Source organism: Sceloporus occidentalis, unplaced genomic scaffold (assembly GCF_023333645.1).
Source record: "Sceloporus occidentalis isolate IW3139 unplaced genomic scaffold, rSceOcc1.0.p SCAF_1, whole genome shotgun sequence".
Lineage (NCBI taxonomy): Eukaryota > Metazoa > Chordata > Lepidosauria > Squamata > Phrynosomatidae > Sceloporus > Sceloporus occidentalis.
Genome location: NW_028316981.1, coordinates 297062701 through 297076046, shown reverse-complemented (window position 1 = coordinate 297076046; position 13346 = coordinate 297062701). Strand labels below are relative to the sequence as shown.

The following is a 13346-nucleotide window of genomic DNA, read 5'->3' as shown; positions in this document are numbered from 1 at the left end:
GTTGATACATATTAACAGCCACTGTTATTGGAAAAATGTAAGAGCACACTTTGACCATCAGCAATAATGCAGGAGAAAAATGTATGTTTTATTTATATACAATATTTAGTCTGAACAGAGGTCACACTTTGCTCTCCTGGACATGTGGGTCTGTTTCAAGGGAGACCTTTAATGATGACAATTGAAAGCTGTTAACTGCAGACTCATTAAAAATAAGGACAATAGTGCACATTTAATAGATTTCCTTAATTTTCACTATCGTAAAGGGGGGTTTCAACACAGAGCTATTTTCCATTTCCCCTACATTTTTAGTGGGCAAGAGGGAGAAATGCAAATTCCATCAACAAAGTCCATGTGACAGATGGTGAGATTTCTAATCTAATATTATCTGAGGAGGGTTACAAATTGCCTGCCTTTGGCTTTATGCTTTCCTACTCCAGGAATAGCCAAACTTTTTGGCACCCGTTTTCCAAAAGCTGAATATAACAGGTGCACAAATAAGAACATAAGACAGATCAGACCATAAGGTGGATCAGACCAAAAGCTTAGATAGTTCAGAATACTGGTTCCTCCATGTCTGCCATGGAGTTAAATATTTTAGTGAAAATAGGGGGGGAAAGACTAGAAGGGCAGACATTCAGCCAGAATTTCTACTGCTGCTGGACTGAAAGTTCTCAATGGTTGTGACGCTCCATGTCAGATAGGGACACAGAAGGGCATGCTCCTCACATGCACCATTACTGTACAAGCCCAGTGCACTTGGCATTGCAAAGGCAATTGATTTCAATGTCGTTCTGGAAGTGTCTGTGAGAACTGCACTGGGAGGGTAAGTCCCTTGAAACAGGCATAGAAATACATGGACTTGATATGGCAGGAAGAACCGAAGACCTCAAGAAAAACAATTTTACACATATTCAACATTACGCCTACACCAAGAGAGTTTCATTACAGAAACTGCGCCTTCCTCTCTTATCCTCTGCATTGTTCACAGAACAGTAAGAGAGGAGGCAACAAAACTTTTTGGTTAAGTACATATCTCTGGAGAATTAGAAAATAGTTGTATTTTTTACCAATAGAAAAATAGTCTGCAAAAATACACAGGGCTTGTATTAAAGTAGACTTTTTACTATGTACAATAAGGCAGTACAAGAAACTGAACTCTGCTGAAAGGTAATTCAGATCATTAGAAGAATACAAAAAGGTAAATTCCCTTCCCCCAACCCCATGCCGAAATCCTTGCAACAGGTTTTGTTTGCAGTTAGTTTGAAAAGGCTACAGAGATGATAGGGTATATAATAAGAGTGGACAGATTATGGTCCTCTAGAGTTGGACTACAACTCACAGCATTCTTCATCTCTGGCTTTGCTGGCTAAGGCTGCTGGGATTTGTAGTCTAACAACATCTGGAAGGCTGTAAGTTGTCTGCTTCTACTGCACAATAATTTATCATACTGAAGCAAAGAAGGCAAACTAGGTATAGAAGACCCCCCCCCCCTTATTCAGGAATATATTCATAGAATCACAGCGTTGGAAGAGATCTCAAGGGCCACCTAGTCCACCCCTCTGACATGCAGGAATGCATAGTCAAAGCACCCCCTGACATATAGCTATCCAGCCTCTGTTTAAAAACCTCCAAAGTAGGAGACTCCACCATATTCAATATATTAGATCTGATAAAGGGTCTTTGGTATAATATTTTTTAACATCCATAAAACTAGGGCTTTCTTTAAAATAGAAAGATAAAGGGAAATGTTATAGAAAAACTGGTAGGAACATTTCAGTAGTAGCATGTCAGCAAAACTGCATGAACAACAATAATCATGCAAGCGGTTAAGCAATTGTATTCTCTCCCCTCCCCCCCATCATGTGTTTACTTTATGTTGACTGTTGTATTTGGCTAGTTTTTACTGAAGAAAGCATGTAGTTCTTGGGTGGCCAAGGAATGGCATAGATCAGGTCCAACATCAGCAGAAGGGGAAACTCAAGCCAGCTACTGTGGGCCTACTGGTTCTGCTCCTAATGTCCTGGGTCTCCTTTTCCAGTATGCCAATGAGCGTCAGGGGAGGCAGCTGCCACTGGAATCCCTCTCAATACACCAGAATAATGTACCAGGGGTTGTCCCCACTGTCCCCACAGACTTCCATCCCACCAGATTTTTCTGGGCTGGAACCACCACTTTTTTCAAGACAGGAAGTGACTAGAAAGATCGCTTCTGGCTAACACAAAAAAGGTTATTTCAGTCCTCCCCCAAGTGTGCATGGGGAAATAGAACTAAAATGGACAATAGCCCCACAAAAGGTTTTGTAGGCAGCAACTGCTCATTTTTAGGCCAATTTTTCCTCAGAGGGGAGAGGGTTCATTGTGTGTGTGTGTGTGTGTGTGTGTGTGTGTGTGTGTGTGTTGGAAAGCTGTATGCAGACCACAGGAGACACAATTCTGGCCTACTGCTTACAAGGACAGCTCCCTGGTACATGCTGAAGGAGTTCTGCCACCATTCTCCTTCTCTGACAGATCTTGTCCTACTTACAGCAGAGATAAAAAGGAGAAAGTGCAAATGGGCCACCTATTTCTAACATGGGAATTGGTTATATTTGTATACAAAGAGGCGATCAGAAAGCTCCTGTCTAAGGGTCCCCTCTGTACAACTGGCAGTGAATTAAATGGATTTGTGGCACTTAGGATAGAAATGTCCCTGGGTCCAGAGGCAGCACAAAGTGGATCTGAACTCTTGTTTATGGTCTGCAGTACTGTGGCCCAGTCAACTTAAAGAAAAAGTCTCTCCACCCCAAAACATGTTATGTTATACATGTAGTATACCCCTCATACTGGAGCAATGTGTAACTGGGAAAAGGTCATTTTTTGTACATCTCCCAGAATCCTCTAGCCAGCTTGACCCCTGGGACTTTTGGAAGCTGTAGTTCAAAAAGCAGCTTCCCCAAGCTATGCACTACAGTGGCACACTTTATCACATTTGTATTGTGAAGTTTACAATTTGTATTGTATTGTGTACAATACATACTTATATAATAGCACACTTGTGAAAAATAGTTTGGACACCACTGGTGTAGTTTAAGAATCTGACTGCCATACAATTTTTCACAGATTTTTTAAGCAGAAGGGCAGTCTGCACCTCTCAACTAACATTTGATGATGATCTGAGGTTGCTTTTGTCACATTTTGCATTAACCATGTAATAATGCATCACAAACAGATATTGGTAGTGTGTGTTCGTTTTTTTAAAAAAATAAAACTACATCATGTATTTTTAATTCCTGTAAATTATTCTTCAAAAATTAGCTCTGAAAAATCAGAGAGAAAAAAATTATCTGTAAGCTATCAGCATATTCATAGGTGATTCAGCATAAAGCATTAAAAGCTATGCACTACTACAACAACTGAGCTTAATCAGATATTTGACCAATTTTGTGTGATTCATGTCTACTTTACTTGTAGTGTCATCTGAAGAGGACAGCCAACCTTTCAATTAATTAAAGGTGGGCATAAAATTATTTGGATCCATGTAGTCCATCCCACCACGCTGCATTTTGTATGCATTTGGAGCAGAGTGGCAGTAGCTCATATTTTTCTCTGCTTGGCTCTGTTGACATCTCTGGCTCAGTTCCTTTGGACGTTCCTGAAAGGAAGGCAAACCCGCCATTTTGGGATCTGGAAATAACACCAAAATATGGTTATTGGCAACAGTTGAAACCTTGGTGTATTCATTTGCATCTCTGGCAACCAGACTCTTTTCAGATTTGTGAACATTTTCTTTCTGCTTTGGTAATACAGCCAGTACGCCATCATGATTGACTTTGTGAACTTCTACATAATCCATTGGCTTTGTAGATGAAGAAGGCAATCTCTCGGGAGGAAATAACCACAATACCCTTTGATCACTGTGAACATTTAAGGGTAAATTTGTCCCATCCTCCAATTTGGCTGGTGTTCCTTTGCTAATAGTTTCAGTGGTTCTAGGATGTTCGGAATGATGATCCATTTCTTCATTCCTTATCAGAACAGGTGACCTGTTTACATTCATGGCACTGAGTGTTCTTTTGCACACACCTGGGGCCTCCTGGTTGAAACAATTAGGAGTCTGACAATTTGGCATCTGGGCCCCAGGCCATGTGGACACCCGTGGTCCACCACTGTTGAAACAAGAGAGCTGCCCTTCACAGTCTATACTTGAGGTTTCTGGTGTGCTTTTTATAGCAGTGTTCTTTTGCACATCCTGGATATCTAGTGCTTTCAATTCAGGTGGATTTCTGGCATCTTTGCGCTTCTCCGCCAATAGAGAAGGACTCTCACAACTTCCTCTCCCCGAGTCACTGTCTGTTTCCTGGTGTGTCAAATCGTGATGATTCTTTCCATGATTTGGCATTAATTGCTGGTCTTCACTATCATCAATTTCCAAAAATTCTACCAACAGGTCATCATAATCTGATGTTGGAGGGAAACCCTGGCAATTCAGAGCACTCAGTAATTCTTCAGTTTTTCCCGCCTTAAGGAAAACACACGTACAATGATATTAGGCATAGGATGATTAGACTATTTGAATTACACTCAAAATTGCAACAGACACAAAAGTAATGTAAAGCAAAGCTTGGGGGAAAAATACCTTTTTGGACTACAGCCATGAGCTGTGTACCACCTTTGTAGTTCATACTTTACTATATAATATGAACTTTGATAGATGACAGCTTACTTCCTCAGATGCATGCTAGAGGAATTTTAGGATTATCTGGTGCAGGTAAACTCTATATGTGGAAACATGCTGGGCTTTTACGCAAATAAAAGGATATCTTTTTAAGCATCCTGAGATACGTCTCCTTTTTTTCTTTTTTCTTTTTTTTTTGCAGTTTTAACAACAATTACTACTGATAATGACAGTCATCATGGTGTAGTGGTCTGAGTGTCGGGAATGGCATGGGAACTAGTAGTAACCACTTACTAGTACTAGCACTACTACTACTACTTGAAGATTATTACTAATGTCATGTGGAAAATACTTTGCCATCCTTCAAGTGAGCTGCTTTTAGGGAAGGTAATAACCACAATGTCTCTAGCATAGCAGATATAATAATTAATTTATCAATTATTATTTGTCAGTTAGTGTATGAGTGTAAGTTTTTCCTGCCCTCTTTGTTTTTTTGGACATGTTTCCCCATGAGATCCCAGGACTCACATTGCTATCTGAGTTTGCATTTATCAAACCAATGCTTTGGAAAGCCAGTGGTCATACTAACTGGGGAGAATGTGGGAGTTTCAGGGTTTTTTTTAAAATGTAACTTCTGCAACCTCTGATTAATGCCAAACTCACTCCTCCAAGGTCTCTTTTTTAACAGTAGCTAAAAGGGCCCTACCCATGCAGAAGATGGATAACTTCTTTACCATTCCAGGGCCCTGAGAAGCCTACAAAGTTTCTGCTTTGTTAACCAGCATGGTGTATCAGATTGCCAATGTGTGTTATCTTGAGCTTGGAAAATTCAGAGGCTTCATCCTGCCTTCCAGTTACATAGAATAGTTAGCTATCTGCCAAAAGAGTCTTTGAACAATCCTTGATTTTTCTTATATTTACTTTTTAAACACCTAGTACCATTTAGGCAGGAGTGGGTAGAGACAGATACAATAGTAGGGCAGGAAAGCACATAGCGTCTATGCCAGAGATCTCAAATAAAGTATTTAACTAGTCAAGGAATCCCAGGTCACTGAAGCAGGAAAGATTCCCCACTAGCCAACACTAAAAACAAACAAACAAACAAAAACACCCCTACCTACCAAAGCAGACTATATTTGGGATGGGGAACATGAGATCCTCCAGATGTTATTGGACTACTACTCCAATTACCTCATAAATGAACTGCTGGTCAATCTGAATGAGGAGCTGAAGTCCAGTTACATCTGAAAGGCCATACATCTGACACCCCTGGACTAAAAGAACCAATGGGTCAAACTACACCTGGCACCGATCACATCCAAGAATGCAAGACTTTCCTTTCACAAATAATCAGGGATTCCACCATGGATGAAGGGTGCTTTAATTATTTTTTCTTTCTGTTTCAATTCTGAATCATATCAGTCCCTTAGGTGTTATTGTATTTGCATGGTTTGTGGGTGCTCCTATTAGTAGCCTTTTCCTGTCAGCAAATCAGCTTGTGATTTGGCAAAGGGATATAGCAGAGATCAAAAGATGAAAACCCCTTACCTCCACTTGCAGTCCTGTTCTAGACTGGGTACCTCAAATTGGCTCTTAGGGGAGAGAATTCCTTACTTCAAGGGCAAACCATGCAATTATTGAGTAGTTTGGAGCTCAATATAATTGCAGATTGTATTTTGTTTTGTTGTGAATTCAGATAATGTTGTTCAATTGTCTGAATTTACAACAATACAAAATACAATCTGCTATTATTCACAGAATGTTTAATGTTTCCAGTGCTGGATTCTCGCTCTCTCTCTTTTTTTTTTTGTCATCCAAAATGCAAGGCAGAGAATATCCATTCTTTATTTTTGCTGAAGACCCAAAGACTCACCTCTAATAGCTGAGCGTCAAAGCCTTTAATTTTAGGACCTGGAACAGGTGGCAGAATGCGGGCCACCATGCTGAAAAAGGAAAACGATGGGTGGGCGGGGGGGGGGGGGGAGAGAGAAGAAGAGATGAAAACAAGCAATTAGTTTTGTAATTAGTTTAGTCCCCCCCCTCCTGATTCTAGCACATATATAATACGGAAATTTGACAGTTGAATACGCTGTCTGAATTCAAAGCAGCATTAAAGACCTGTCTTTTCTGGCAGGCTTACCCAATTGATTTTTAAATTGTTATTTTTAAATGATGAATTTTAAATATGGATTATTTTAATATATGTATATCTTGTCCTTTTAAATTGATTTGTATTTTAACTGATGTGTTTTAACTGATGTGGTGTGTTTGTTAATTGTTGTTGTTTCCTGCCTTGATCCATGGGGAGAGGTGGGTAAGAAATAAATATGTTATTGTTATTTAGAACTTTGCCCAAGCATGAGATATTGGAGACTTGCTGGTAATTCTCTAGTACATGGGTTTGGGGACATTAGGAAGCCCTTGAATCTTTCTCTAGCACTGTGAAATCTTTTTTAAAAGTTGGTACCTAGACTGAGATTGGAGGCCAAAGCCCTTTAGGACCAAGGCAGTTGTAGGAGACTTTGGTTGGTCTGGAAGTACATTCTATAAAAAAAACCTGAAGCAAAAAATTGAACTGAACAGGCAAGTGGGGTTTTCTTTCTTGAATTGTTGGAAATTTCCCCAAACACTACAGCCATGGTCCAGCCAGAGATGGCATTATTCCTCTGACTTTGTAAGAGTCAAAGTCATTCTGTTGAATGGTAATCTAAGGCAATAACTGTTTTTGGTTTTGTTTTGTTTTGTTTTTATTTCTTATGGTTAAGAACAACAGCAAGGATCCATTAGAGGGAAGGATTAACCTTTTCCATTCTCTTCTAATACAGTGGGCCCTTGGTGTCTGCTGGGATTTGGTTCCAGGACTCCCCCCGCCATGGATATCAAAATCAGTGGCTGCCCAAGTCCAGTTAAATACAATGGCATGGTAAAACAGAGTCCCTTACATAAAGTAGCAAAATCAAGTTTTGCTTTTGGGAATTTACATTTTAAAAAATATTTTCAAGCTGTGAATGGTTGAATCAATGAATAAAGAATCTGTCGATATGGAGGGCCTACTGTATATATTTTGTGGTTCCCCCTTCTCCCTAACATACATGACAAAGAGACAAGTCAAAATTTGATTGTTTTAGAAATAACCAATTTGATTGTTTTTACACATCTTGCAACATCAAAAATGGTGACTTACTTAGTTCTCTTCAAAGCCAGTGTCCAGATCATTATCAAACATACAGCAAACGATAAACAAGCCACAAAGATCCAAACAAGTATATCCTTCACTCTGACGTCTAGGAGAAAAAACAAGGAGAGTTTATATTTCAGGTTACATTTCAGCATAACTTCAGACTGGCCTTGGGCACATCATGCTCTTCCAACCTATGAGGAAGGCAATGGCTAACTTCATCTGAATAAATATTGCCAAGAAAACCATATGATGAAATTGAATTGAAGGCACATAAAAACCCAACATGCTACAACTGGACTATAGGTTATTTATGCCTCTGTTATTATCAATGTTGATAAATAGTAAGAAATTTGTGTTATTAGTGATTCATTATTTCTAAATTCAGAATAAATCAAACTAAACCAAACAGATTTGTGGTGTTACAAGGCTGGCACTAACTTAACCTTAAGGAGGGGATCCCTAAGTAAAATTAAGGGGAGGGGATCAAATATCACTCTCACCTTTTTGGAGCTTGATGTAACTTTTGGGACTCCAGTCACTCCATGAGCCATGATCTGATCTGCAGCGGACTTGTGCAACATACCTTTCACCAGGATTTATACTGAACATCTTGTATGTTGTTCTCTGACCAACAAATATTTTCTGGAAATGTATGAAAAACAAAGGGAAATAATGAGTACTTTCTAATACAGTAAGGGCAACAATAAAGACACTTGATGCTTTTAATTAGAAATGAGATACTCTGTGGTTTCAGAACACTATGTATAATGTGCACATGTTGTAGAGGGATAATGAATTCTTTTCTTTCTCTCTCCTATAACAATGGACCATTAAAGAGAATTAACTGACAAAAAGTTAAAGTCAAACTATAAGGAAGTACATCTTTACACAACACATCATGAATTATCTTAAGAAATTCAAGGCTGGAAAGTTTGGTGATATCCACTAGCCTGGTGCCAAACTAAAGGTTCCTCTCATTTGGATCTAGATTTAGGTATATAGAACAGAGCCTGCCCCATTAACTTTCCTACAAGGTTTGTAATTTTTTTTCCCCACTCCAAAATCAGGTTCAGGGTGAAACTACCCTCCAGGAAGCATGGTTTTATGGGGATCTCCATTTCCACAAATAGTCCTGGAAGCATTAACAGTATGGACTTTTTCACACAATTCTGATGGCAATCCACACACAATAATGAGTCATCCCAGGAATAGCTAAATTCAGAAAAACTATCGAATTTATAAATCCTTTCGCACTGTGAAGTTGCAGTCAATTCACATTTGACTTGGTATGAAATGCTTCTCTAGATCGACCATGGATTCCCTTTGTTATAAACAAACTACAATTCCCATGATCCTTGGTTGCGATTTTCCTTCCTGCATCTCCCTTTTTCTTAAAGGTATACACATACACACAGGCAACAGTCAAACAAGCCCCAATCTACAGCCGATGATGCATGGGGACCGACGCACTTACGAAGCACAGACAGCTCCACCTGGAGGGCAATGACAGTTCGGGGGGCACCACAAAGGCATGCAGCCGGCCAAAAGATAAGGCCTGGATTAGGGGCGTGCAGCCCAGGTACACCTTCACACTACTGGGAAGCCTATGTAGGATGGAGACAGGGACAAGCAACAATCCTCAGTGCGCTACCCTCGCTGCCGGTAGATCTGGGGGGAGCAGTCGACAAGGCTAACACCCCAGAAGCTCACCCACACTGCTGAAAATAGGCACTTGAAACACCTCCCTGCCCAAATCCACCACTTTGAACCCAAAGATGCCCCTCAAAGACAGTCAGTGACAACAACTCAAGTGGAACTTGGAGCATACGCAAAAAAGATACTTCCTAAGCTAGCAACGGGGATTTGTCCTCATCTGTTTGATACCCAAATTCGCATAGGACCCACTTTAATGTGTTTTTAACCCCTTGTTGTGCTCTGTGTGTGATAAGCATTTGCAAATTGGCTTGCTTTTCCAGGATGCCAGCACTTTAACCATTTTTGGGATGGAAGCATATAGATCCCATGTGAAAAAGTCCTATGGTTGCTGTGGCTGAAACTTAGTAAGGAACCATGCCACCAAATTTTGGCAGTGATTCCTAAAAGCCATTTAAAATAGAGAAGAAATGCTTGTTTTAATTAGGTTTTTCTGATTTGTCACCAACTCTTCTCAGGAAACTGCAAAAGCTTACTTAAAGCATGAGAGAAGGCCTTCTTGGTGGCTGCCCCCTAGAATGTGAAATTCCCTTCCAAAGAATGATAGGTCAGCCCTCTTCCTGTTGTCCTTTTGGCAAAAACATGTTGTCAGCCACTGCCTCCCTGTCTCTTAGGGACAGAGATTTTAAAACCAATGCATAAGACTTTCAGCACTTTTACTGATTATTTATTATTAGTGTTCTATTTTTAAATTGTTTTAACATGCATTTAAACATGTGTATTGTGATTTTATTGGAACCTTTTAAATTAAGTTGGAAGTTGCCTTACATCCCAAACCTGGGAGAAAGGTGAGATATTAAACAGACAGACAGTTCTGTCACCCAAATTCCATGAGGTGTGTCAGCACAGCAGAAATAATCACTGAGGTTTCTTTCTGAGGTGCATCAGCACTGCAGAAATAATCCATTCTGACACCACTTTAATTGCCACAGCCCAATGCTATGGAATTCTGGGAACCATAGTTTGCTATAGCACCAGAGCTCTCTGACAAAGACGGCTAAGTGTCTCACAAAACTACAAATCCCAGTGTTTTATAACATTGAACCATTAAAGTTGTGTCAACCTGGGTTATTTCTACAGTGCAGATGCAGCCAGAGATGCAGCACTACAGATATGGAGATGGTGATTGAAATAAACTAACTATGGGTGTCTGTGTGTATGTATATGCATGTGTTAGTGGTACTATGTTGCCCATCAAAGGGCAATTTCTGGTAAATGTTTCTGTGTTATATTGTGCCTCTTCTGTGATGTAATCTATAACTGAAATACAAAATATTTGTCTACCAAGAACTTCTTCTCACCTCCCACTCTTGTCCTTCTTCAGGTTTTATGCACAACTCATATTCAAGGGTTAGCCAGCCAGATTTGACATCACCCAGCAAAGGAGGAGACCAGTTCAACAAGAGATATTCACCATATACTTTTTTCTCAAATTCCAGAGACAGGTTTTTTGGAGGATCCGGCTGAACTGAAAAAGGAAGGATTGGAGATTTATGCTCTTCAACCAATTTGGAACAATGGATGACCCTTCTTCCCTGCCCCCACCATGCTATACATGGAAACAAACTGTTCTACCTGCTGAACTTTATGATATGCAGCAAAAAGGGGGCTTGTCCCCAAAAGGTAACACTGAAACAAAATAGCTGTAGGGTGGGCTTCCTTTAGCTGGAATTCCAAAATCCAAAATTGTCTACATGAGTGTCTAAGATAGTGACACCTTTGCTTTCTGATGATTCAGTGTACACAATCTTTGTTTCGTGCACAAAATTATTTAAATATGTTTAAAATTACCTTTAGGCTATGTGTATAATGTATATATCAAACATAAAAAAATTTGGCCTCATTTACAAAATATCTCATTACATATATGCAAGTATTCCAAAATCTGAAACCTTAAACACTTCTGGTCCTAAGCATTTTGGATAAGGGATACTCAACCTGTACAGTATTTTACCAGAACTAGATGCCAGCAATTTTAGATAATAGAATAAACAGGGACAATTGGTGTGAAATTGGGTTATTTCAGCAACATTCCCACTTCTCACCTCCCACTCTTGTCCTTCTTCAGGTTTTATGCACAACTCATATTCAAGGGTTAGCCAGCCAGATCTGACATCACCCAGCAAAGGAGAAGACCAGTTCAACAAGAGATATTCACCATATACTTTTTTTTTTTTTGGGGGGGGGGGGGCATGGAAAACCTGTTTAACCCAATGTATTTGACACCAGATCCTTAAGTGTGTCTTTTTTTAAAGAGCCAAAAGGATCTGAATCCTTGGTAGTGTGAGTATGCTACCGAATCGATCCAGATCGTGCTACACTGTTCCTCAAAATGGAGAAACCTCCCTTTTAAACTGATATAATAGCAAGTGTGAGGGTTAAAATGGCATGGAGAAATTCGGGAATGGAAAATGTAGTGGGAACATTGGTTTGGTAATCACATCACTGTGAAGATCTGGATCTCCTCGGGACAAAAACACTACAGATCTCTTCCCTGGGATAATTTTTCCCTGACAAAACATCAGATCAGGCTTATGGAAGTGCATGGCAGCAGTGAGTTTTTAGTCAACCCACAGCTGGATGCAAAGCAGCAAAACGCACAACAATCCCTTTTGGAACCTATAACAGGTCTGCCCAAAGCAACCTTTTAAACTGGAGGGAATCACTGAAACATTGGGGTGTAAGAGATGCTTAACAACACACTCAGCACTTCTGCAGCAAGAAAACAAGGTCCACTGTCAGGATTGGTCAATCCTTTCATGTTTTATGTAATGCAACATAAAAGTAATGGAAGAGATCTGTCATGTTTTAATGGGGGACTTGGGTTGGTTTACAAGATGACTATTAGAATTAATGTTGTGTTATTTGATTATATATGTTGTTATACATGCTAATTGACAGTGACATCACAGGCCTGTAATGGGTAAGCTAAATTGCTAAATTGTCAAAGCTAGAGGTTATGCTCTTGCTGTTAATAATGTATTGAACAGGATGCTTGGTATATATAAAACAAGCTATGGGGTTACGTATTTTCTTTTATATGTCATATAGTGTTATATAGTATCTTAAGAATCATCGAGTTAGAAGAGACTTCAAGGGTCATCCAGTCCAACCCTTTGCAATGCAAGAACAAATGATCAAAGCACCCCTGATAGATGGCCATGCAGCCTCTGTTTAAAGACCTTCAAAGGAGGAGACTCCACCACTCTCCGAGGGAATATGTTCCACTGTCAAACAGTTCTTACTGTCAGGACATTCCTCCCAACGTTGAGCTGGAATCTCTTTTCCTGTAGTTTGCAACCATCGTTCCATGTCCTAGTCGCTGGAGCAGCAGAAAACAAGCTTGCTCCATCCTCAACATGACATCCCTTCAAATATTTAAACAAGGGTATCATATCACCTCTTAACCTTCTCAGGCTAAACATACCCAGCTCTCTAAGTTGCTCCTCACAGGGCATGGTTTCCACACCCTTCACCAGTTTGGTCGCCCTCCTCTGGGCATACTCCAGTTTGTCAACATCCTTTTTGAATTGTGGTGTCCAGAACTGGACGCAGTATTCCAAGTGATGTGTGTTTGGAAGACAATTGGTTATGTTGGTCTGAACTGTGGAGTGAGAAAGCTAAGGCTGGCTATCACTGTAGAAGACTAAGAAGGTTGGAATGCCAGGTGCCTATGGGAGGGATTTTTCTACTGTGAACTTTTATCTCTTAGCTAGTAGTGAGGAAAGGGGAAAGAACTGACTGAAATGGAAGTAGCTTCAATTTTATTGGAATGGAAAGAATCAGCTTTAGTCCA

General features: G+C 39.9%; 1 protein-coding gene across 2 annotated transcripts in view; it reads right to left on the bottom strand.

The window, feature by feature from the left end:
- Positions 1–3380: 3380 nt before the first annotated feature.
- Positions 3381–13346, bottom strand: part of LOC149324115 (prolactin receptor-like) — a 167710-nt gene continuing 157744 nt past the window's right edge. For both annotated transcript variants that reach the window (XM_089496655.1, XM_089496663.1), the window contains 5 exons: positions 10852–11018; positions 8338–8479; positions 7841–7940; positions 6530–6599; positions 3381–4500 (listed from right to left, as the gene is read on the bottom strand). In XM_089496655.1, coding sequence (XP_089352781.1) covers positions 3484–4500; positions 6530–6599; positions 7841–7940; positions 8338–8479; positions 10852–11018 — 1496 coding nt within the window. In that variant the 3' untranslated portion in view covers positions 3381–3483. The remainder of the gene's footprint in view (positions 4501–6529; positions 6600–7840; positions 7941–8337; positions 8480–10851; positions 11019–13346) is intronic.